Raw genomic sequence first — 27,967 nt, forward strand, 5'->3', positions numbered from 1 at the left:
TGTAGTGCTTTATAATTTACATGCATTATCTTATTTGGCTCTTGAAAGAATCTATAAGGTGGTTAGGATGGTTAGCATAGGTACTGGGCTTATGATTTATTGCATTGGTATAAGGAACTCGATGTGGCATCTTCCTCTATCTTTTCTGTAACATACAATACCTCTGCTAGGTTCTGATTAGTGCTAAGGAAAAATCTCTTTAAAATGTATATATTCGAATTCCCACTATTCTAAGCTATCATTATATAAAATATGGTAATCCAAATCGAGTCCAATGGAAATGGGTAGTGTGAATTCTAATAATGTAGCCACTCCATAGGATTTGTTATTCCTATTAATTTAGACCAGGATAGCTGCCTAGGGCATTGAAAAATTAAGTAACCTACCTAGTTAGGAGAGACATACTAGAACTTCTTATCTATTCTAACTATGATCTAATACTGCCTTTTAAGATAAAATAACCTTTATTATCTTTATTTTATAATTGAAGAAACTAAAAATCAGTAAAGTGATTTGTCCAAAGCTATACAATTTACAAATCTCAGAGCAAAAGCTTGAAGTCCAAGTGTAGGATCTTTTAATTTAACAAATACCTAAAATAATGATGCTCTGGAATGCTACAAAAACAAACTTTCCCTGTACTCGAGGATTTGACATCATAGTAAAGGGATGCCACATGTATACAAGTAAGTGGAAAACATAGAAATGGATGAAAAATATTTTCAAGAAGAATATCTGTAGTGTTCTCATTGGTTTTCTTGGGGTCTTTGGAGCAGCCTTCTTTTCAGTAATCACCACAAGAATAGCCAGGCGTTAAAGTCCAAATCCTTTATTGTCTCCTTTCCCTGGTATTCAGCTAACTTTCTCATGGCCTTCAGACGGGACTTGATTTCAGTGGAGAAATTGCAGAAGGACAGACCACCAAGGTGGTGAGAGATGAAGTGAGTCTGAATCCAAGGGATTGTGCTTCAGCCTCCAGCCACCACAAAGGTGGACAATGGAATGAATCTGTTTCTGTCTCCCCCCTGGCTTATATGCTCTACAGTCCAGGGGTTCTCAAATTATGGCCTGCAACCAGATGCGGTCCGCTGAGGATGTAGATGCACCCGCTGAGGACATTTATGCGGCCTGCCAGGTTATAGCAAATGGGCTGAGGGGCAGAGACAGAGTGTGAACTTTTGTTTTTACTACAGTCCAGCCCTCCAACAGTCTGAGGGACAGGGAACTGTCCCCTATTTAAAAAGTTTGAGGACCACTGCTCTACACTATCATTATATCACTAGGAAACCATTATTTGTTGTAAGATTAAATCAATCTATTAAGCACCATGCTAAACTAGATAACCATTGTCTCAGCAATTCCACTGACTTAACATCTTGCAGGAAGCCTTGTTTCAGAGTTCTGGGCCATATCAAATATCCATTATAAACAGTACTTTTTAGACAGTGCTAGAAATGCTAGGTATAGTAATATGATAAGAAAGAAAAAAAGGGATAAACACAAGCAAAGAGAAGACTATTGTGTTTGGGATTTTGTTATTGTTGTTGTTGCAGATAATATGATGATTTATCCAGAGAACCCTCCTTAAAATTAATTTTAAAATTTTTAAAATTCAGCAGTTACATAAAATATATTCATATTAGTCTTCAGCATTTCTATAAATTACTAACAAAATCCAGAAAACAGAGAAAATCTCAGTCACTCAATAGAAGTATTGAATTCATGAGATAATGGAAGTTCTGAAAGGGTAGAGTCATTTGGAATGAATTCATAAATTCAAACTGCCTTCAAGCTGAGGGAAAATTCTTTATTATAATTCTTAGAAAAGGGGCTAATTTCCCTTAAGGAACTTGTAATTAACAAGGGGTGAGGTGGAACCTTTTATGGGCAGGGATTTAAGGCGAGGTGTGCTAATTATGCTAACTATATGCATCCTGAAGTCTTGGTGGCCTTAGAAGTCCTATTTATAACAAGATAGCTTAACCTCCAGGCTGTATAAGGTAACAGTGGGCATCAATATAGGAAAGCTCTGTCAGTACAAGATAACTCCACAGTGTCAGCTTCCTCCTCATTGGAGCTCACTTAAATACTGGGCTGCTGCCAGGGACAGTTTTCAAAGGAAGAAGCCCAATCTATCAAAAACCATATAAAATTGTTCCAAATCACTAATAATTAAAGATGCCAATCAAAGCATTTTTACCAGCAAGCTCTTTCAGATTTCACCTTACACCTCTCAGATAATGGTGGGGGAGGAGGGGAGGAGAAATGGCAAATGTTGAAGGAACTGTGGGAAAACATACATTGATTCACCATTGGTGGAGCTATATAAATTGGTTCAGTTACTCTGGAAAAAAATTTGAAACTATGTCCCCTAAATCATTAATTGGTATTTTGTTTGTTTGTTTGTTTGTTTGTTTTTGATTCAGTAATACAAAAAAAGTCCATATCACCAAAAAAAAAAAAAAAAAGATTAAAAAAAGAGGAAAAGAACACAGGTTTACAAAATATTAATAGTACTTTTTATAGAAGAAAAGATCTTTCACTAAGCACCTTCCTAATTAACAGGAAATGGTTAAACAAATTAAAGGAATGGAAGTACTATATGAAATAACAAAATGGAAAATTTTAGAGAAATTGGGGAAAACATGTGAACTGATGCAGAATGAAGTAAGCAAAACAAGAATACTTTATACAATAATAATAAGAAAAAAATCTTTGAAAGATTTTATCTTTCTACTCAATGAAATGACAAAACATATTTCCAGAGGACCAACGATGAAGCATGCTGCCCATCTCCTAATACTAAGTGAAATATATGTATATATTTGGAAAGGGCCAATGGGAGAATTTGCTTCACTTGCATATTTATTAAGAGGATTTTGTTGTTGTTATTGTTTGAGGTGGAGGAATAAAAAAATAAATATTTAATGGACAAAAGTGTAAAAAAAAATTGTTAAGCTATCTATGATATATAATTAAAGAGCACTAATAATTGGGGAAAGGTAATCATAATCATTCACCTAGAAAATATATATCTATATATCTATATAGATAGATATATAGATATATATATATATTTTTTTTCCTGAGCCAATTGGAATTAACCCCAGGATCACACAGCTAGGAAAATATCAAGTGTCTGAATCAGGATTTGAACTCAGATTCTCCTGTAATTTTTTTTTTTTTTTTTTTAAGTAGTATGCAATCTAGGCCAACTTTTGCCTCATTTCTTATCTAGCCTTAAATCACTCAATGGGTGTTGCCTCAGACAAAATGAAACCTGGGAAAGCCCAAGGTCTCCCATTGCATCCAGGGTTATTACCAATCTTCTTCATCTATTTCTTGACACTGAACTCAGGTATCCCTTGCTGATGATTGTACAGTTGTGCCTCATGTAAATCCAACTCACTTGCAAATCAAGACATCACCCTCATCTTCCTCTTTGAGAATGAAGGACAACCACAACAGTGGTCAGAGAAGGAACTCGAAACTCCTTCTCTCTTGTCTTGAGGTCCAGAATTCTTTGCATTGCTTCCCAATTCCTTTTACTGGTCAGCATTCTGAGAATTCCCAGGACCTCCCACCTGAATAGCCAATTGAATGAGACATGTACCAGGCTTTCTCTATCTGGACCCACCTGGCTCTCCTGAGACCTCTGGCCTCTGGGTCACTTAATCTAATTAAATATTCCTAAATTGCACAATTCTTGGAATCTACCCAACCTATATTCTCCCAAAATAGTCAATGTATATCAATGGCAACATACAAACTCAAAGGTATGAAAAAGATAATGTTCTCTAATGAATCTCCCTACACATCTGCCCTTTGGCATGTCCTAGATTTATGTTATTATGCTTTATTTTTCCATTGGACCTGTTTTTTCATCCATATAAGGAAAAAAGTACTTTCCTCTGTAGTACTAATGCACCTTACAGTCTGAATGGGACCAGATGAAGATTTCTCAAAAAATCTATGAGATGGAGTGGGTCAGACCTTAGGCCTGTAGACCTGTCATGTGATCCCTATTTCCAGAGGTCTTCAGGAGAGAGTCACAGGGTCTCTAGGCTTAGAGTTCTGTAAGGCAGAAAGATTAGAGTCTAGGTCCCAGCTTCAGGAAGTGACAGGACCCACAGGAAGCAGACAGCATTGCTGACCATTTTTAGTCCATCCAATGAAAAGACTTGGGTTTATTTAACCAGATTCACTATTTCTGTCTCACTAGGCCAGGCATATGCTGGGAGATGGGAGCTGAGAGGCTCTATGTCTCCCCAAATGTGCCTGGGCCTCTCCTTGCAAGGACCAAACAAATGCTTTCTTTTTGCATCTGAAGATGTCTCTGATTAGTCAATTTGGATGAGGGGGGTCTAGCATCCATCCCACACAAGTCATTTCTGAAATTTGTAATTTAGATAATTGTCTGAAGCACCAAGAATTAAATGATTTGCACAAGGTCATGCAACCAGTATCTGTATCTGGGGGAGAGGAGTTTTTGTTTTGTTGTTTGTTTGTTTGTTTGTGAAGAAGTTGAAATAAAACAGGTCCTATCAATAAGGAATGTCTAAACAAATATGAGAAATTTCGAGAAACAAGGAAAGACAAACTTAAACAAATTAAAGCTTGCAGAACCAGAAAAACAGCAGAGAGGGTATCTAAAATGATATTAATAAAATGAATTGGATTTTAGTGAGGGAGGGAGGGCACGGAATAATCCCCCTGATATAATGGTCCTCTTAGAGAAGAAAGGACAAACAGCTTCTGCCTCAGTTGTTACCTAGCTTAAATGACTAAATGGATGTGGTCTCAGTCAAACTGAAATCTGTGAAGACCTTAGTTTTAAAAATCCAAAGGCTCCCATTGCTTCCAGGGTCATGTCCAGATGTCCTGATCTAAATCTGGCCACTGGACCCAGATGGCTCTGGAGGGGAAAGTGAGGCAGGTGACCTTGCACAGTCCTCTCTCACTTAAATCCACTTCACTTGCATGTCATGGCATCCCTTCCCTGATATCATGGTCCTCTTCCAGAATGAAGGACAAACAACAACAAATAAAATGAATGATAGAATATTGGACATTTATATTATCCAGAGAACGTTCCTAAAAAGTGATGAGGAAATATACTTCCCTCCTTTCATGGTAAAAATGGGAGATAATGGGTATGGGATGTTTCATATTCTGCCATAAACAGTTAAATTATTCATTAATTTTAATTTTGGGGGACAGCTGGGTGATGCAGTGGATAGAGCACCAGCCTTGAATTCAGGAGGACCCGAGTTCAAATCTGGCCTCAGCTTCCTAGCTGTGTGACCCTGAGCAAGTCACTTAACCCCAGCCTAAAAAAAAAAAAAAAAATTAACTTTTTATTTTCATAAGGGTAAGACTGGTGAAATACTGCTATAATTACTGCTATTGCAAAAAGTGAAAACTGGCAGATCCCTTTAATTTGGAATTTCTAAACTGAAATAGAACTAAAACAGAGTGGACATGTGCACTAAGTCCAGCATTAAAATGGTGAGCCTTATGCTCCTGAAAATGTCAGGAGTACAGATAGGGCTACCAGACTGCCTAAATAAGGACTGGAAACGGCCCTAACCTTACAGTAAGGGTGAAATAAGAGAGATCTAGTCTCAAAACAAACAAACAAGAACCATAAAAACCTAAGGGAAAGTCTGGGCATGAGGGAGGAAGAGCTGTAGTGCTTGAAAGAATACATTCAGAAATGCTGTCATGTAAAACACAATTTTCAATAAAACTTAAAAAGAAAACAAGATTGCAATGTTAGTGTCCAGAAGACTTTAAGCCAGTTAACAGGAGGTCATAGTAATCAATTCCAATATAAAAGCTTATAATCCTGGAAAGATGGTGGCATTTTTGAAGAAGTTTAATTTAATTGGAAACAATAGCATCCATCTCTGTTTCCTCTATAAAGTTGAATTTTTCCATAACTTCATTTGGATAAGTACTACTGTTCATTAATTTCTTCTGGTAGCATTGTACCACAGTTAATGTTTTGAAAACATTTTATTGTAACATTGAAGAAAATAATAACAAAATATCAACATACACACACAAAAAATATTTAGAGATTTGGTTGAAGAATTTGTGTATTTGATGTTACTTTTTAGAAAGCATACTATTTATAATATATCTGTAACCCAAAGTTTCTAGAAGGGAGAGAAATAAGACTTAAATCAAGCCATTCTTACCTCACTGGGAAAAAAAAATTGCTCAATCATTTATTTAATCATTAAGCTTTGACTTATTAAAAAAAAAAAAAAACTCTTTATATAATTTAATTTTATAAATTCCCTGAAGTTAAATTTACTTGCTGTGAATATTTCTTTAACACTTTAAATTTCAATCTGCTAATGGAAGCACATCACTGTTGCAATTTTAAATAACAATGAATATAACATTCAAATGAAAGGACAAAGAAATTATATGATTCCCAGAAGGCATGATTGGGAAGTAACCAATTTCCCCTGAATGTTCTTGAACAAATAATTACATTGACAAAAAAAAAAAAAAAATTAAATGTATGTACTTACACATGGACAAGGCTTAACTGCTTCACTAGGAAAGAAGCCAATCTCCCCTGATGCTAAGTTCCTTCCCTATAAATAGAGGGAAATGTGTCAGGGTTAAGAATGACAGTTACTCAGAGGATAACACCAAAGCACGTTCAATTTAATCAACATCTGTTATCACAGATCATCAAACTCCTTTTGACTAACATCTGGTAGTAAGAATTCAAATAATAATAACAATAGAGTAATAATAATAAGTACCATTTGTATGGCACATTTATATTCCTGAAGCCATTGTCTTTATTATTTCACTTGTTCCTCCAATAATATTTTTTATATTATTCCCATTTTACAGATGAGAAAATTGAGGTTGAGAAAATTTTGGCAACCTATCCCATGGTCATAAAGCTAGCAAATATTTAAAGCAGGATTGAAATGAAAATTTCAGAAGTGAAAAAAGGATCCCCATCATTACTACTGTTATTCAGTATTGTACTAGAAATAATGGCTTTAGCAATAAAAAAGGAAAAAGAAATTAAATGAATAATATAGGCAATGAGGAGATAAAATTATCATTCTTTGCAGATACGATGATATATTTAGAGAATCATCCAAAAATTTACTTGAAGTAATTAACAGTTTTAGCTAAAATAAACTTATATAAATCATCAGCATTTTGGTATGTTACAAAGTCCAGAAGCAAGAAAAAGAAAGAGAAATTCTATTTAGAATAACTAGACAAAATAAAAGATTTGAGTGTCTACCCACAAAGATAAACTCAGGAACTATATGAACATGATTGTAAAACATTTTCCACACAAATAAGTCAGATCTAAGAAAATGGAAAAACATCAATTGTTTATGGGTAGGCCAAACTAATATAATAAAAATGACAATTCAAACTAAATTAGTCTACTTTTTCACTGTCATACCAATCAAACTACCAAAAATTATTTCCTAAAGTAAGAAAAAATAATAGCAAAATTCATCTAGAAGGACAAAAGATCAAGAATATGAAGGGAAATTAATGAAAAAAAATACAACAGAAGAAGCATTCATCAAAACCATATGGTGGATCAGTGGAATAGATTAAATACAAATGACACACTAATTGAAAATCAGCTATCTAGTGTTCAATAATCAGTTATCTAGCTTCTGGACAAAAATTGCTGGGAAAATTGGAAAATAATGTCATAAACTCAGCATAGACTTGTATCTCACACCCTATACCAAAATAAGGTCAAAATGGTGATTTTATAAGCAAATTAAGAGAATAAGGAATAGATCCTATAACCTTTACTGTGTAAATCTGCCTCACTTAAATCCTATTCGTTCCTATCAAGATATTATCTCGTGATATCTTTGGTTCTCTTCAAAAGCAAAAGATAATTGACAATAACAATTGTTGTTAATAAATAATTGCTAAAGTGTGGTTTACACTTGAACATTACAATGGTCTATATCTGGACCTCATTCATGATAAATATTATTATTTCAACAGACACAACCTTTAGTCCTGTACTAGTTTGACCTTTTTATCAATAAATAATCTAGAAAGAGAATCTTTTTTAAGTGATCATTTTAGGAGAAGGAAGAAAAAAGTGTAGGAAGTGACAGGATTAACACTTTCAATGAGAAAAATAACAAGAAGCCAATAGAAAAAAAGCTAGCCCAATTTCAAGAGAGAAAAAGTAAAGATTTAATTGTCCTAGAGGAATACCAGATAGAATCTTTCCTCCCTACTGGTTGATTCACCACACATTATCCTACTAATTTCCTACGCATGAAATAGCCCTCCTATTCCATGTCCAAATACTGCCTACTCTGTTCTGAAGTCAGTCTTCCCTGAAGGTCACAAGCAAAAATGATCGGCCCCACCACCTCTCCAAATTAATTCTATTTGCCTCAGTTTTCTCATCTGTAAAAATGAACTGGAAAAGTAAATGACAAATCACTCCAGCATCTTCACCAAGAAAATCCCAAATGGGGTCACACAGAGTCACACATGAATAAACTACAGCAAACACCACTTTTTCCTAGCACTTCTCAAATTCATTTTTATATTACAGTACTCTACATGAAGGTATTATCCTTTTCTTGGTTTATAAACAACATAATATAACAACTTGAATTTATATAATGTAGCACTTAAAAATTTACAAAAAGTATTGTCCTCCAAAAAAGGGTACATCTATAGCAATCTAATCTTTGACAAACCCAAAGATTCCAACATTAGGGATAAAAATTCATTATTCGGAAAAAACTGTTGGGAAAACTGGAAATTAGTATGGCAGAAATTAGATATGGATCCACACTTAACACCATATACCAAGATAAGATCAAAATGGGTCCATGATTTAGGCATAAAGAGGGAGATAATAAATAGATTAGAGGAACAGAGGATAATCTACCTCTCAGACTTGTGGAGGAGGAAGGAATTTATGACCAGAGGAGAACTAGAGATCATTATTGATCACAAAATAGAAGATTTTGATTACATCAAACTAAAAAGTTTCTGTACAAATAATACTAATGCAAACAAGATTAGAAGGGAAGTAACAAATTGGGAAAATATTTTTAAAAACAAAGGTTCTGACAAAGGTCTCATTTCCAAAATATATAGAGAACTGACCATAATTTATAAGAAACCGAACCATTCTCCAATCGATAAATGGTCAAAGGATATGAACAGACAATTCTCAGAGGAAGAAATTGAAACTATATCCACTCACATGAAAGAGTGTTCCAAATCACTACTGATCAGAGAAATGCAAATTAAGACCACTCTGAGATACCACTACACACCTGTCAGATTGGCTAAGATGACAGGAACAAATAATGACGAATGTTGGAGGGGATGTGGGGAAATTGGGACACTAATACATTGCTGGTGGAGTTGTGAAGGAGTCCGGCCATTCTGGAGAGCAATCTGGAATTATGCCCAAAAAGTTATCAAACTGTGCATACCCTTTGACCCAGCAGCGCTACTACTGGGCTTATATCCCAAAGAAATACTAAAGAGTGGAAAGGGACCTGTGTGTGCCAAAATGTTTGTGGCAGCTCTTTTTGTTGTAGCTAGAAACTGGAAGATGAATGGATGTCCATCAGTTGGAGAATGGTTGGGTAAATTGTGGTATATGAAGGTTATGGAATATTATTGCTCGGTAAGAAATGACCAGCGGGAGGAATATAGAGAGGCCTGGAGAGACTTAAATCAACTGATGCTGAGTGAAATGAGCAGAACCAGAAGATCGCTGTACACTTCAACAGCAATACTGTATGAGGATGTATTCTGATGGAAGTGGAAATCTTTAACATAAAGAAGATCCAACTCACTTCCAGTTGATCAATGATGGACAGAGGTAGCTGCACCCAGAGAAGAAACACTGGGAGGGGAATGTAAATTGTTAGCACTAATATCTGTCTGCCCAGGTTGCATGTACCTTCGGATTCTAATGTTTATTGTGCAACAAGAAAATGATATTCACACACATGTATTGTACCTAGACTATATTGTAACACATGTAAAATGTATGGTATTGCCTGTCGTCGGGGGGGGGGGAATAGAGGGAGGGGGGGGTAATTTGGAAAAATGAATACAAGGGATAATATTATAAAAATATATATATATATATATAAAAAAAATAAAAATTAAAAAAAAAAAAAAAAGTATTGTCCTCATAATGGCTCTGTGAGGTATATAGAACAAAATTATTATTCCCATTTCACAGATGAAGAAACCAAGCTTCAAAGCAGAAAAGCTATTTGCCCGAAGTGACATTCTCCAGTAAATGTCAGAACTGGACCCAGGTCTCCAGACTATAAATCAAGTATTTTTTTCCTCACTATGATGGCCTATGTCTTTATGAAGGAAGTAACAACCTTTTATTCAGTTCTGTATTTTCTAGCACCAAATGCAGTATTTGATACCCAGTAAATTTTGTTTTTCTTAAAGAATAAACTTGAATATAAAAGTAAAAAATGTATATAAATTAGGAAATTATAACAAGAATATCTTAAAATAAATGAATTTAGTTGTGATAGAAGAGATTCAATTGAGTAAAAATAATAATTTTCTCAAGATATTTTGATTAGATATTAGAGAAAGTTAAAGAAAGAAATAATATATATATTTTTTTTCTTTTTCTTTTTCTTTTTTTTTTTTGCTGAGGCATTTGGGGTTAAGTGACTTGCCCAGGGTCACACAGCTAGGAAGTGTAAGTGTCTGAGGCCAGATTTGAACTCAGGTTTTCCTGACTTCAGGGCTGGTGCTCTATCCACTGCACCACCTAGCTGCCCCCAATAATGAAATATTTTCAAAATGTCTTTAAAAGTTCATAGATTCAGCTGGGATTATTTATTTAAGGGCTTCAAGTACAGTGAGATGAGCTGATTTTGATCATAAACTCAGTGAGGGCAAAAACTCTTTATAGCTTTCTAAGCATATAATGCAATATTCTGCACATGGTAGACATTAAATGTATGTTAAATGAATGAATAAGCTGGCATCCCATCTTTTTTTTTTTTTTTTTTTTTTTTTTTGGCTTCAAATCATCCCAATTACAAGGAAGCTGACTTTACCAAGATGGCTGGGGGAGGAGAGTTAAGCATCACGGCCCCTAAATATGATAGTTATATTTATAGTGAGGTGAACTCAGGAAAGACAAAGTGATAGTTCTGAGGAATATAAACTTGGGTGTTTTGAAGGAAACTATTTTATAAGTATAAATTCTGTAGTAAAAAAAACAAATTCTACTACATATAAGCTAGACTAATCTTCCTCTTCCTCTTACTTTCCCTTCCTCCATACCTATCCCCAAAATAATGGAACTGTCTCAAAACAATTCTTCCCAAGAACCTAAAAGGTTCTAATTATTGATTAAATTTGCTCTTTTACTAGCTATATAAACCCAGTCCACAAGGAGGTCCTCAGTTTGGCAGAAACTACTCATTGGGCATGCCATTATGAGAAATTAGGAAATAGAGAAAGCCCACCTAATTGAATCAATGTCTAAAACTTGACAAATACCCTTTCCATGTTACTATGAAGTGAACTTGTTTTTGTTTGTTTGGGTTTTTGGTTTTTATGAAATTCTAGATGGTCTATGTCTCATTTCATTCCAACTCCTAGCCTATGCTACAGGAGTGACCTGTTTAAGTCCTAGCTTTGGAAGGAACCTCATTTATTTCTATCCACCCCACCTTTTTCTTTAGTTTCAGCCACCAAACCATGAATAGGAAAAGAAGGATGTTAATCAGAAACGGGATTGTGATGAGGAGAGCAATAGAGAAACAGGTGACATGAAATGATTGTCTCTATTGTTTTTTTTTTTGTTGTTGTTGTTTTTAAACCACTTTTCAAGAACAGTTTATGTGAGGGCCTCTGGAAGAAAGGAATTAGATTAAGCAAGCTGTCAAGCTCCTTTTCAACTCGAATTTTGTAGAAAATGCCTCAGTTGCAGAGGTCACATATTCACCAAGATTTAGTGTATTTTCTAACAGCCTGCTGGTGAGTAATGATTATTTAACATATTTTGACAGATGATTAAAATTACATTTTAACACTAATTCCTATGAGAAGTCATTTTGAGTTATGGAAGGTAATATGCACCGGAGCTGATGAATTTACACTAATTTAGTGAATAGCCAACATTTGGTATATACAAAAACAAAACAGAGAGTAGGAGGGGATGTCTCTGGCTCCCAAGTTGATGTTGTAGGGAGGATTTAAGTGGGTAGCTCATTAATGCTAATGGGAGGAGAAGCTGTCAATTCCACATGTAGCCATGGAATTGACATCTTAGCTTTGAAAATAAGCCATTTGGAAGCAAATGATTGAGTTTTTGTGGTGTATGCTGATTTACTTGTGCCTTTTGTATTAGCCTTGACAGGATTCCTGAAGCTAAACTTAATTCTACTTTACATTTCAGCATAAGCATTTTATTCTGGGTCAGATAATATACTTGTTTTCACCATTGAACCTTTTGCAACTGTCAGATAAAAGGTCTTTCTTTGATCATAATCTCTTTTCTGACATTCATTCTAGGGATTCTTGTAATATCTTCAAGGTCAACTAGAAAACATTTCTTTTTTTTAAGTTACTTGTCATTTGATATACTGTGAGGCACTATCTTTCTATACATTTATTCTACAGCACAAGATACATAACAAATCCTTTACAAATTTGACAGAACAAAGTTGGGTCATTTAAGAAAATTATTAAAATGGTTCTATCATTTGCTAGAGAGAAAAACATAAATATTTATCATTTTTAAACATTAATGTTTCTTAATTGAATTAAAGCACAAAATAAAAATAATATAAGAATTTTAACTCAAAAACACCTACATTGCTCAAAAAATAAATTTGCTTCTTGGAAAACTCAGTCTCCTTTTTGTGAAATTGATCATGGATTGACTATGAATAGCTATAAGAAGAGGTGTCCCTTAATAAATCCTCACACAAAGATATACTCTTAGGGTTTCATAACTGCCTAGTTTACATTGGATCACTTCTTTCATATTTTATTTCCAATATAACTAGACCACAGCAAATGACAGTAAATAAAAAAAAAAATCAATTTTTTTTTCCTGGTAGGCAATAATTTCATGGAAAAACAGATCATTCAATAGGGTAATTGTAATATCTCTGCATCACACAAAAATAGCAAAAATTCAATGTATTTCATAAACTTAATTTTCACAACCTGTCTTTTCCAGCACAGGTACCATTACAATGGCAGAAATATACTCTCCAAAATCTATCTTATACTATTTATTTCCTGAATTTGGAAAAAAGGAAAAAAAATAAAAGGATATAAATGCCTTAGTAAAAACCCAGAACAAGAGTCTCTTCTCTGTGGTTCATTTATCCTTTTAATACCACCTGGATTGGGGTTTTAATGCACTTTACTGGATCAGCACGGAGCAATTTCCAGCAGGCAGAGTTGGATGTAAAGGGGGCAGATTAATGGTTATTTATGAAATACTGGAAAGGATCCCAAGCTGCAGTGCCCTAAACACTCAGAGCGTATGCACGACGTAGAGGCAGGGATTACTAAGCAATTTATCACATATGGGTAATGGCCAGGGCAAATGACACCCAGCCACATTCCTCCATGCAGAAATCCACATTCTGAGGCTGGGAGGAGGGGAACAGGCAGGAAGACTGGGGATACAATAAAGGGAATATATTAAAGATAATCATCAGTGGAGATGGACACAAATCTCTATTTCTTTGTATCACAAGAAAGACATTTTATCATAGGGTCCTTTGAACTTCCTTCTCCGTTGGTTATATAAATTTAAAATCTAACTGAGTTCATAAATTTATGAAAGGTTGATTCTGTAGTATTTAATGATTATACTTCTGTTATGACACAGTAGTAATATGCCTGTGTTTATACATTAGCTCCTCAAATCCTGCATATATATTTGTATTAAACTGACTGGTTGGTGAAAAGCTGCTTGATATATTGGTTACAGTTCAAGTTTTGGAGTCAGGAACACCTGAGTTCAAATTCAGCATCAAATATGATAGTTATGTGACTTGAACAAGTAATGCAACATCTATTTGCCTCAGTTTCTTCAACTATAAAATAGAGATAATGATGAAATCATATGTCTCTTCAGGAATTATAACTTATCTGAGGAGGAATCTACCTCAGAGGGCTGTTTTGAGCATCAAATGAGATATTTGTAAAACTCTTAACATAGTACCTGGCAGTTAGGAAGTACTTAATAAATACCTGTTCCCTCCCTTTCTCCCCTTACTCCCTTGAAATGGTTTAGAACCATGGATGTAGAATATTGCATTCATTGTCAAGACAAATGATATGTTAGCTTAGCCAAACTCCTCCCCCCTTTCCTTTAAAAAATTATTCTAAAGAATGAGCAAGGGATGGCTTTCTAATGAGAGAGGGAGAGAGGAGACAGATTTATATTTGTAAATATAGGTGTTATAAAAGCAAAAAGGACCAACATTTTTTAAAAGAAAAAGACCTCACAGATTTGATTCCCAAAGCTGAAATATCTGCAAATAATCCAAAGTCTTATTAATATATACATATATGTATGTGTGTATACATATATATATATATATATATATATATACATATACATATATATAAACCATGTTGCAGCTAGAGTCCTAGAAAGATCTTTTACTACATTTTAACACAAGGATTCATATAAGGGCAAAAGATAGTGACAAAAAAATGCTTATTATCTGATAAAGTAGAAGATCAGATGCTAGAATTAAAAATGAGCTCAAGGCACTTAGAATCATTGATAAAGATTATTCTCTGAAGATTACAGACAGTAATATATAATTGGAATGCTGGGTTTTATCCCAGGGCACTAGCAGTTACAGAGACCTTAATTCCTTCCTAAAATGACCAGTTCTTCCCAGGACTAACATGCATATATGCAGGGGGGAAAAGAGTACTTCCTCAAGTGTGACTACACTTCAAATGCAACTGTTTTCTAAATCAGGATTTCTCAGATTTTTCCCATTCATGACCCCATTTTACTGGAGAAATTTTCATGTAACCTCAGGTATATGGGTACATAAAATAGGTATACAAAACAAACATTTACCCATAATAAAACACAGTTTCATGACCACATCATGATCTCATCAGTTTTAAGACCTCCCCCCCCCCCATATGGGGACACAAACCACACTTTAGGAAGCTAGACTCTAAATCAGTTGCCTGCCAACTTATTTGGTTTTGCCTTTGATTAAAACAAAACAAAAACTCCCCCCAAACATACTACCACCACCACAACAACAATTAAGGAGTTATAGCTTTCTGTTAGTAATTCATTCTCCTCATCTTTGCTTCTTAAAATTTCTTAAAGGCTCAGTTCAGTGTCTAGCTCCAATACAAAGCTTTTTTGTCCACACTTGATGATGCTGGCTCTTCTATTTACTCATCTCTATATATTTTGTACAGACTGAGCTCCACCAATGGAGCCAGGAAAAACTGGGTATAAGTCTCATCTCTGACATACAGGACAATTTACTCTGCATAAGTTGCTGAGACTTTGACTGTTCTAGGTAATTCTTTAAAACAATAAATGCTCAAGTATTTTTATTTAAGCATATTTTATTATATAATATATGAATATGATAATTAATTGAGTATATGTTATATATAAAATATATATTTATATATATATAATATACTTGCATATAAAATGGTATATTTTATTATCTTAAGACAATAAAAACTCTTAAGACAATATACTACTGACTTGCTTTGGTAGTTTCCTTTACCAATGAAATCACAGACCCAATCTGTAAATCCCTGGGACATAGTAATCATTTCACAAATGTTTGTTAACTGACTGACTACTCTATCCCTACACATGCCATATCCTCCCAGGAGGATGTACACTCTTTGACAGGGAGGACAGTTTTATTTTTGTCTTTGTGAGCTGGTAGCTTAGCATATAGCAGGTATTTAATAAATATTTTTTGAATTGAGTTGAAAGCTTTATACTAACTACAATTCAGATTTAGCTGTATGATACTTAAAGTGCCTCATACAGTATTATATTCTGTTGGTGCCCAATAATTATGTCTCACTGGCTGATTGGTTGCAGAGAAATTTAATCAGTATTTGCCACCATAAAATACTTTCAGACCGATGATTAAAAATATTGCTATTCATAATATTAGCTATATTGCAACCTGCAGCCAACTGTTTACTTTGGGGAGTTGGGCTGCACTGCAAATAGCCCCTAACTGTGGCTCTTAAACAAAGCTTACAATGTCCAGCACTTGACATCATACTTAATTAAAAGAATATATAGGTAAATCCTGATTGACCAGAATTGTTCAGAGGTGGAATACTCTGTTTATTGAATGGTCTGAAAGAGAACACTGAGGTGATTTAAAAAGCTGATTTCTTTTAACCCTTGGAAAGACTTCTAAATTTTTTCAATAATTTTTTTCAGTCTTGGCAAATAGCATAGATAGAATGCAATGAAATTTTGAGATTGTATGATTCTGTGACTAACCCAATGATTAAGTTAAAACTGCATTTAAAATCCATTAGCTTTCCCAGGATTCCTAAATATCTTCAGGAGCTTGGGTCAGAAAATGAATGGTTAAAAAGATACTGTCATTTGTATATGATCTAATGAGTTGGCTGCTTTAATTATAAGGGATATTACCATTCAAGGTCTTAGAGTCTGATATTTAAATCAATAAAAGGAAATAAATGATTTATGTGACAAGGGTTGCTTAATATGTCCTTTATTCATTTATTCTTTAGCAATCCTGACTGTTCCATTGTGTGTTGAAGAACAGACACACAGGAAAAATGAAAAGGGTTAATTCAACCTCTAGTTATTTTTCATTCTATGTTAAACCCAAATTGATAGTACTATTCAAACCAATTCCAGGGAGACATCCCAATGATATAAAGTTATTAAATCTTGGAGAGGCATACAATTGTATTCATTGAGGGGAAAAATGACTTATTCCCTTATGGTCAAGGAAAAAAGAGGAAAAAATTTTCCTCAGACCTTTTGTATTTTATGAGTAGGATCACTCCATCATATCCTTGATGAAACATAATAATCTATGTTAGATATATTAGAGTAGAGCCCTCTTAGATAGAGGATACCAAATTTGATATTTTTCCCATATGAAGGATTCAAAAATAAAAATGGCTAACAAAAAATTTTAGAAAAAAAATGAAATAATGATTAGAGCCTCATCCTCTTTGTCATCATATTTACCAACTCCTTTACAGTACAATCTATACATTTAGAAACATTCCTGGAAATTCAATTTACATTATATCGAGTCAAAGCCAGTTGGAAATCAACCAGGGAAAATAATCTTCCTCAGAGGTTTTTATTACTTCTTTTTATCTCTTGAAGCTTCCCAATTCTTATCATTTTTATGAACTGAATTTTTTTCCCCTTTCCTGTAATTAGTGGGACTCTGATTTAACTCATTATTTCCTAGGTAATGCCTATCAAATTAAAAGTCACATGATTATCAGATACATTAAAAAAAAATGAGTTCCTTCCTTCTAACAATTCATAATGCTTATTATACTCCTGCTTTTGTTTCTATCTACTTTCTAGAAAGATACTTGGCAGAGTGAATACAGTGCCAAGACTGGAGGCAGAAAGAAAGACTTGTCTTCATAAGTTTAAATATGGCCTCATACACTTGTTACTATGTGTTTCCAGGCAAATAATTTAACTGTCCTTGCCTCAGTTTCTTCATCTGTCAAATGAGCTGGAGAAGGAAATGGCAAACCACTCAAGTATCTTTGACAAGAAAATCATAAAAATTGGAAACAAACAAAAAAAAATGACTCAACAATATAAATATCTCAGAAGGGATTGGCAATGAAAGGATAACTAGGGGAAGATAATTCAAAGCAAGGCCAATTTACACTAAAAAACACATTGAAGTTGTTTGCGATTTTTAGAAATGTAATTGGTATTTGTTGTTTTTTCTTTTAATAGTACTACCTAGAAAGATATTGTTATCATCATAATTAACACTAACATTTGCATATAGCCCTTTAAAGTTTGCAAAATGTTTTTAAAATATTATTTATTACAACTCTCAGAAGTAGATACTATTACTACATTATTACAGATGACTAAACTGATTCAGACCAAAGTTAAGTGATTTATCCAGATTCAAATAGCTATAAATGATTGAGAGTAGTTTTGAACTTGGATCTTCCTGACTTCAGTTCCAGTACTATGCACTGAGCCACCTAGTAGCTTAAAATATGAACCATATTCCACAAAGAAATACCTAAGTCATAAAAATCTGAACTAGATACAAGATTACATAATTTAATATAAATGTTTTTTTTTTCTTTTTTTAAAACCAGTAAGATAAACTTATGGGATCATTGGAGACACAGAATATTAGAGAATACACTATCTAAAATGATCTATAAGCAGGAAGGGGGACAAAATACACCAGAAACCGTATATATAAGTATAAAACAGATATTATTTGGTCATCTAGTAAAAGCAAGGAATAACTATGGACAAAGTGTTTTATTGATATCCATGAAGTAGAAAAAGACCAAGAGGAAAGCTTCTGGCACATTGGAAGATCTTCCCAATTTATGAGATGACATTGACATGAATCACTTAATATTAAACAATCCTCTAGGTCAATCCACTCTCAAAAGGAATTCATATTATAAAATAAATTAAAAGAGATCACTAATTAACATATCAGATCTTTGGAGAAGGGAGAAATTTATGACTAACAAAGAACTAGAGAATATTATGAAAGGCAAAATGGACAGCTTTGATTACATTAAGTTAAAAAGGTTTTACACAAAGAAAACCAACAGAAACAAAATTAAAAGGTAAATACTAAGCTGGGGAAATGTTAAAGTTAATATTTCTGATAAAGGTCTCATTATTAAAATATATAAACTGTGTCAAATTTATGAGAATATCAGTCATTCCCCAGTTGATCAAATAAGGACAGACAATTATCAGATGATGAAACTAAAATCATTTATAGTCATATGAAAAAATGCTCTAAATCACTTTGGTAAGAGAAATGCAAATTAAAACAACTCTGAGGTACCATCTCAAACTTCTCAGATTGACTAAGATGACAGGAAAAGATGATGATAAATGTTGGAGGGGATGCGGGAAATCAGGGACACTAATGTACTCTTAGTGGAGTTGTGAAATGATGCAACCATTTTGGAGAGCAATTTGGAACTATACCCAAAGACCTATAAAACTATGCATACCCTTTTACCCAGCAGGGTCTATATCCCAAGAAAATCATAAAGAAGGGAAAAGGATCCACCTGTACAAAAATGTATTTAGCAACTCTTTTTGTGGTAGCAAAGAATTGGAAAATGAGTAGATGTCCATCAATTGTAAAATGGCTGAACAAGTTGTGGTATATAAAGGTAATGGAATAGTATTGTTTTATTAAAAATGATGAACAAGCTGATTTTTTAAAAAAAGGCCTGAAAAGATTTACATGAACCAATGCTGAGTGAAACAAGAAGAACCAAGAATACATATACAGCAATAATAGCAACCATATGCATTAGTTCAGTGATCCAAGGCAATCCCAATAGACTTTGGATAGAAAATGCCACCTACATCCAGAAAAAGAACTATGGAGATTGATTGTACATCAACACATGCTATGTAAGTTCATTTTTCTGTTTTTTTCTCTCTCATGATTTTTGTTCCATTTTTTCTCTCCCAACATGATTCATAAAAGCAATGTATATTCAAAATTAATTAATTGATTGATTGATTTTTAAAAATAGTGGTTACAGAAGTCTCTATCTGAAGACCTCCAAAGAGGAGAAATTCAATCCTACCTCATTTCAAGACACCAGATTCCACTTTTGAATAGATCTACTTGTTTAAAAAAGTTGTTTCTGATATCCAGCTTAAATTCACTTCTTGGCAACTTTCTTCTATTGTTTCCAATTTAATGTGGGACAAAAGGAAACAAATTCAATCCTAACAGTTTTTCAAATACTTCAAAAACTCCTCTAATCTTCAGGCCAAATATACCCCAAATATTTCTTCAAATAATCTCCATATATTAAGAACTAAAGTTGTGGCACCTTTCTGATTAGCCTCCACAGGATGCTGTGCAACTTTTCAGTATATTGTACCCAGGTTCATATAAAAAAATTTGATAATGTGGGATGACTAGGAAATACTGCAGAGAGATTATTCCCCTCTTTCTGGAAGCTAAGTAATTCATAATGCAGTCTAAGATTATATGATATCACATTGCTATCTGCAAACATCCCAAGATTGCTTTTCAATTGCCTTCTAATCATGTTACCATCATGCATAAAGTGATTGCAATATGTATGGATGTGAGGTTTACTAAAATAACTGGGATCACAAATTCACTGAAGGACTGATGCTGATTTGCAAAATGTAGAGCTCATCTTTTGCTGTCATTAAATAGTCTTATTTTTATTCTTCAATTCATTTTATAATACAATACAATAAACATCTCTTAAGTGTCTACCCTATGACAGGCACTGTGCTAAGTACTGGGGATAAAAACTAAAAGAAAGATAGTTCCTGCCCTCAATGAGCTTACTGTCTAAGAAGGGAAGACAAAACAAAAACAGGCATTAAAGGGAATAAAGGGAGAGAGAAGGTATCCAAAGCAGGGATATGATGGGTCTAATCCAAGGCATGTAGCTAGTGGGAAATGAAGAATTGGTTGAGCTTCTGAACTATCTCTAAATGGAGGCTTGGGGAGAATTTGTTATTCTAACCATCAGTCCTTCAAGGAGAGGGGCAACACTCTTTCTACTGCACAAGAACACCATTGCATTCTTCATCAAAATTCTTCAATTCTCCCTGATATTTCTGAGCTTTCCTTATAACTGTAGTGACTTTGTTTTTGTATAAGATAAAGGATATTTATTTCTCTAAGAAAGAGAATACTTTTAACCTTAATGCAAAGCAAAAAAGTCTCATTTATGTCCTTGCATCCCTACAATATATCTACTTTATGTTCAACTTGTTTATTGGTATCTTTGGTTACTTGTAGATGAGATGATTTGAATTCTTCTAAAAGAGAGCCAAAAATGACCTAAATTGTTCCCACAAAGGAAGAGAGAGAATGGGAGGGAGAGGGGTGGAGAGAAGGAAACATATGTGTATGAATTTATGTGATATGTTTTACCTATGAATCTCTCTAGATGTGCCTAACAGGGAAGTGTAAACAGCTGTCTCTCTAGAGTCTCCCTCACTAACCTTTTACCAAGTGAAGCTTTGATTCTTTCCAGGTGGGGAAAAGCAGATTGGGGCCAGTAGCTGATCACATTTTGTTCTCCTTAAAGAGTGGGGTACAAGGCTAGAATTATATACATATATATATCTTCATTCTAACTAAATATTGTTCATCTGCAGGAAATAGATTCAAACCATCATTGTATGATTGTTGTCATTTAATAAGGAATTCCCCAAGTTATACATCTAAAGCTGGATTATCTTTCCTAGTCCTAAATGAACACAAGTAGTAAATAGCAAAAAAATCCATTTATCTGAGCTGATGGCAGATGCAAATCAGAATATATTCTGGACAATATACAGAGTAGATGATGTCTATAAATGAGAACAAGATAAGACAGAGAGATTCTGAGAGACAGAAAGACTGACAGAGAGACAGAGACAAAGACTGAGAGGAGAGTGGAGAGACAGAAACAGAGAGAGACACAGAGAGATATAGAGAGGATAGAGAGACAGAAAAAGGAGAAAGGCAGAGAAAGAAAAACAGAGACAGAAAGAGGAGTGAGGCAGAGAAAGAGAAAGAAGAAAAGAGAAAGGAAGAGGAATTGAGAAGGGGTGGGGGGAGACAGAAAGAAGAGAGAGGGGAGAAGGAAGAAGGAGCAAGATCCAGATCATACCCAATGAGAAACTTGCTGAAGTCTCTAGTAAAAATGAGAACAATAATACAATTGACTTGCTGACTTCTTTCTATGCTGAACTCTTATCCAAGTCTTTATCTGGTACCATGCATGTTCCCCCTCAAAGCTGGATGCCAAAACACGAGCATTTCTCTTCTAGCAAGTTCTCACCAAGTCTGCTTCTTTTGTTGAGGAGAGCATTGAGTAATCAAACTCCATGGATTAGCAGCTTGATGCAAATGGACTTTGAATGCAAGTTACACTTAGCCTGGTTAGTAGAGTCACATAGTCCTAGCATTGGGAGGAATCTCAGAGTCCTCATGGGTATCCAAAGTCTTTATTTTACAAATATGGGGAACTAATATCAAAGAGAAGGAAAGTGGACTAACCAAAGTTACATCAGTTACAAGTAGCGCAGCTAGGATTTGAATCCATATCCTCCCAGTGGCAATACTATGTTTTTCCTACTGACCACAATATCTGCTTGCAAAGAACATGAACTATTGGACTACTGGAAATTATTCCATTTTTCTCTATGCTATATCCTATAGAGCTTACAACATAGTATTATACTCCATAACTAAGGATGCCAGCAGGGAAACTGATGCAAGCAAAATTGAGTTTTATATTCTTATTCTCATTTTCTTGTTCTTCCAACCTTCTTGACTGCCTGACTTAATTTCTATCAAAATATCCTGACAAATAACAAAATATTTAAGTAATATATTATGAAGAGAATAATTTGGTTTCTATTATAACATACTACTTATTATAATCCAGTCAAGCAAAGTTTTAACTTTTCACTTTAAAATAGTGAAATTTCAATTTTTAACAGGATAATATGGAGAAAAAAAAAAAGCACTGATTTTTAAAAGCAAATATGAGAATGAAAGAAAAATTCAACTGGAGATTCAAGTCAGAATATTAAGGTTTTTTTCTTTTAAGATATATCTTTTTTTAAAGGAAACAAACTTGTTTACAAGAATCCTGTGCTGTGGTAAATAAAGACCTTTGGCAAGAGAAGCTAATACAATAATAGTTAGGCATCCAACCATGACCATCTTCCTTTGGGTTTAGATTTTCAGTAATCTTGAATTCAATACCATGCTGCCTTTGAAAAAGACCAATAGATATATAGCTTCTGGGCTTGAATGTTATATATATATATTCTTTGAGCATGAACTATTCTTTATTTTTTTCTTCTATTAAAAAAAATCTTCCAAGTTCTCACAAAATTCTTCTTGATATCTAGTTTTTAATCCTTTATCTACAATTTCATATCACTGGGGCAATGAGACAAAAGTACTTTTTGGTCAATTACAATTCAACAGTACAATTTTTATGAAGAACAAAGGCATTCTAGTGGTTTCAGACAAGAAGACCAAATTATATTTCTAAAAATTAAAAATGATAATAATAATCAATTATTTTATAAAACTCCAAACATTTTTTATAGTATAATCTTGTAAAGGCTTCCTGATCTAGCAAGTAGAGTTAGATTAGCATACCAGCAGTGAGTAAACTTAGAATCTAATTTTTATTCTATCACTCGGATTTTGTATGACTTGGCAAAGTAGATGAAGCTCAATATACTACTTAGTATTCTCTTTATAAGATAAGAGTAAGATGATTTTCCAGCTATTCATCTAGTAGGCACAATGAATGTAGTAGGGGGGGCAGCTAGGTGGTGCATGGATAGAGCACCAGCCTTGAATTCAGGAGGACCCGAGTTCAAATCTGATCTCAGACACTTAACACTTCCTAGCTGTGTGACCCTGGACAAGTTACTTAACCCCAGCCTCAGGGGGAAAAAAAAAAAAAAAAAAAAAAGAATGTAGTAGGCACTACAGGTCAAGAAGACCTGAATTTGAATTTGATCTTCTAGCTATGTGACTCTGGGCAGATTACCTCTGTTTGTCTTATTTTTTAAATTGTAAAATTCAGATAAGAATAGCAACTACTTCTCATGGTTGTTTTGAGGATCAAAATTGATAATAACTACAAAGCACTTAGCATAATGACAGGTACATAATAGGTTAAATAAATATTTCTCTCAAGTCTTCCTGTTCAATATATGGATATACTCCATAAATAAGTGAATAATGCATTGAAGATACAGCTGTAGGAGACAATTACTACAAATAATGAGAGCAAGAATAGTTAGTTACAAAGATAGTTCCTGGGGAAAAGGAGATCAACTTTGTAAATATTTGTCTTTTTAGGAATAAAGGATTATACCTATTTTTCTAGTCCATTTATTACTTTTATTAGTGCTTGCTTCAATGAATCCATGACTTCATTATTAGAATTCCCTTCTCTGGCTCAGAGGAAGATCCATTCACACCATTCTACCTTTTTAATCCATTTCATTGGTTACCGTGAAGAACATATCATATCATATCATATCTTTTAGTGATAAGTTTCTTCATGCTTTGCACAAATTGTTTGATACCAGATTGTTCTCAAAGTCTTAGCAGAATATGTTACCAAATATATTCCACTAACATGACCTTAGACAAACCAGGATCACATGCATACCATGATGTAGTATCACTGTAGGATATTTAAGACTTGCATTATTAGAAGATTGTGTTTATCTATATCTATCTAGCTAATCATCTATCATTTATCTACAAAGTTACATATCTTGCTACATAGATTTATCTATAGATATTACCTATCAAACATATATATTTAGAGTGAGAACAATACTATTGCTTTATAGATATAAATATTTGTTATATATGTGTATATATTATATATACATATATTATATGTGTGTTTTACATGCACATATCCATATATATAAAGACATATGCATGATATACATGTGTGTATTATGTTTGTGTATGTGTATATACATATGTCTATGTATTTATTTTTTTAATCTTGTCCAACTCTTCATTATTCCATTTGGGGTTTTCTTGGTAAAGACACTTTTTGCCCTTTTCTTCTCCAGTTCATTTTATAGATAAGGAAATTGAAGCAAATAGCATTAAAAAAATTTCCCAGAGTCTCGTAGCTCATGTGTGTTTGGAATTATATTTGAACTCATGTCTTCCTGACTCCAGAAAAAAAGAGAGAGAGATGAGGAGGAGGAAGAAGAGAAGGAGAAGGGGAAGGAGAGGAAGAAGAAGGAGGAGGAGGATGAAGAAAAGGAGGATGTGGAGGAGATGGAGAAGGAGAAAGAGGAGGAAGAGGAGAAGAAGGAAGAAGAAGAAGAAGAAGAAGAAGAAGAAGAAGAAGAAGAAGAAGAAGAAGAAGAAGAAGAAGAAGAAGAAGAAGAAGAAGAAGAAGAAGAAGAAAGAAGAAGAAGAAGAAGAAGAAGAAGAAGAAGAAGAAGAAGAAGAAGAAGAAGAAGAAAGAAGAAAGAAGAAGGAGGAGGAGGAAGAAGAGGAGGAGGAGGAGGAGAAAAGAAAGAAGAAAAGAAAAAGAAAGAAAGAGAGAAAGAGAGAAAGAGAGAAAGAAAGAAAGAAAGAGAGAAAGAGAGAAAGAAAGAAAGAAAGAAAGAAAGAAAGAAAGAAAGAAAGAAAGAAAGAAAGAAAGAAAGAAAGAAAGAAAGAAAGAAAGAAAGAAAGAAAGAGAGAGAGAGAGAGAAAGAAAGAAAGAAAGAAAGAGAGAAAGAAAGAAAGAGAAAGAGAGAAAGAAAGAAGAGGAAGATAAGGAGAAGGAGGAGGAGGAGGGAGAGAGGGAGGGAGGGAAGTAAAGGCAGAGGCAGATAGGCAGACAGAAAGGAAAGATGGGTTTCTACAAACCCATTTCTTCAATACAAAGTATGAACGGTGCATTATTATTATTATTATTATTATTATTATTATTATTTTTTTTTTTTAGCTCAATTGACAACACAGTTTTCAAGAAGTGATAACCCAGAGACCATTCACTCTTATGGCATTAGAAATTACTGTTGTCATAACAATGATACAGATTACACTAATAGCTATTCAAAGAGCACTGCTAAAAAGGGAATAATTTGTATTCTTTGGGCAGACCACATGTCAGAAACATGCCAGGCTATAAGACAATGTAACTACAGCAACACAGTCCTGGATTTTTTTTTTTTTTTTGGAGGGGGTAGATTTAGGGGGAGTGTAAAGACTATAAAAAACTGCCTAGAAAATATAGAAACCACAAGTTTCATTAGAGTATTTAAGCTAACCTAAATCACTTCACTGGAAGAGAAATGTTTTGTTTTTGTTTTTCAGTCCTTCCCTTTCAAAGCTAGGATTACTTCTCAATTTATGCTAACTGATCTGACTTATCTTGAAAGGGGACTTATCCTTAAAGCTTTAGCTCCAAGACATATCTGTATCAATTTGTTTTGGCCAGTCTTAAGGAAAGATTCAGAATCTTTCTATCTCAGTTGAGCAGTCAGGTCAAACAGATCTCAGGGGGGACTACCCTAAGCCATTTTCTTTTGGGAATGATAATAATTAAGCAATGCCCTATGTATTTTGCAAAGTAATCACAGATATATAGAATTTCAGAGACAGACAAAAACTTCAGAGATACTTCACTGTCAGAAAGACAAACAGATAAGACAGACAGGCAAAAGACAGACTGATAGAAAGACAGAAAAGAAGATGGCTAGATAGCCCAATGTTTATTAAGTGCTTACTATGTGCCCAACAATGTGTTCAGTTCAGTCATGTCCAACTCTTCATGATTCTGTTTGGGATTTTCTTGGCAAAAATACTAGAACAGTTTGCCATTTCCTTCTCCAATTCATTTTACAGATGAGGACAATGAGGAAAAGAGGGTTAATTGTGTTCCCCAGGGTCACCTAGCTAAACACTGTCTGAGGCTGGATTTGAACTCAGATCTTCCTGATTCCTCGGTCTGGCACTGTATCATATGTACCACCTCGCTGCCCAGCAATAGAAATATAGGGGGAAAAAGCAATCTCTTGCCCTCAAGAATTTTACATTTTGATATGGGAAGATAGTAGATTAAAGGTAAGTTTAAAATTTGGTCTTACAAATTTTTTTTTTCTTTTCTAGTTCAGTAGTAACACAACTAACATAACTACAATAAATCTAACAGAATTAGAAATAACAACGAATTGTACAAATAAATAAATAAGACAAAGATGGGAAGAAACTTTATTCTCTCTCCCATATTCTTTGATCCACTCACACTAGCCTTCTCTGTTCTCACAAGAAACTCTACCTTCAGTCTTTTTGTCTTTGCACTGAACATCCCACATGCCTGGAATGTAAACATTCCTTACTTTAACTGCGGTCTTTCTTGTCCTTTTAGACAAAGCTTAAGCACTACTTTCTATATGAAATCTTCCCTAATTCTACAAAATGTTACTATTTTGCTTACCAAACTACCTTGTATTTAGCACATAATCTATTTATAAATAAAGCACATATATATGTATAAAGCATATAATCTATTTATATGTATAATCTATATATATTTATTCATATAATATATGTAATATTGCATAAGATATACTTTTACACACAAATACACATATAAGACATTATATAATATATAGTATAATATATAATACTATATACTATATGATATTCTCTCTATTATATCTGTGCATATATACATATATATGCTATTTTTGCAGAATATATTTATCTATGTACTTGTCTACTCCATTAAAATATAAGTCCCTAGAGACAAGATTGTTTCATTCTTTGTTCTTCTGTCTCTAAGCAAAGTGCCTGGCACAGAGAAGTGGTTTTTTTTGTTTGTTTGTTTGTTTTGTTTTAATGCTTGTTGATTGATTAATTAATTTTATAAACGAGCTAAAACTGTATGTTGAATGGGAATCAATATTTATTCCAAAAACAAAAGGAAACAATTTTGAAAATACTAGTTCAAACCAATATCCCTCTATGTCATTACCAAGTGCTCTGTGATTTCCTATAAATACAAAATTGCTCCTGCTTCTGGCTTTTAGAGAAGCAACTCCAAAGATAGATGCATCCTGGTTGTTGCAGAGTGGGAGGTCATATTTCCATGTTTTCCAAATCAGAACATTTGTCTTTAAAACAATGCA

At 33.8% G+C, this 27,967-nt stretch overlaps 1 protein-coding gene across 1 annotated transcript in view; it reads right to left on the reverse strand.

Moving 5' to 3' along the window:
• The window catches only part of VAV3 (vav guanine nucleotide exchange factor 3), a 448,180-nt gene that overhangs the window by 41,549 nt on the left and 378,664 nt on the right, over positions 1-27,967 (reverse strand). The window contains exon 21 of the mRNA XM_074262844.1: positions 6,546-6,611. Within this exon, the coding sequence (XP_074118945.1) occupies positions 6,546-6,611 (66 nt within the window). The remainder of the gene's footprint in view (positions 1-6,545; positions 6,612-27,967) is intronic.

Source organism: Sminthopsis crassicaudata, chromosome 4 (assembly GCF_048593235.1).
Source record: "Sminthopsis crassicaudata isolate SCR6 chromosome 4, ASM4859323v1, whole genome shotgun sequence".
NCBI classification, from domain to species: domain Eukaryota; kingdom Metazoa; phylum Chordata; class Mammalia; order Dasyuromorphia; family Dasyuridae; genus Sminthopsis; species Sminthopsis crassicaudata.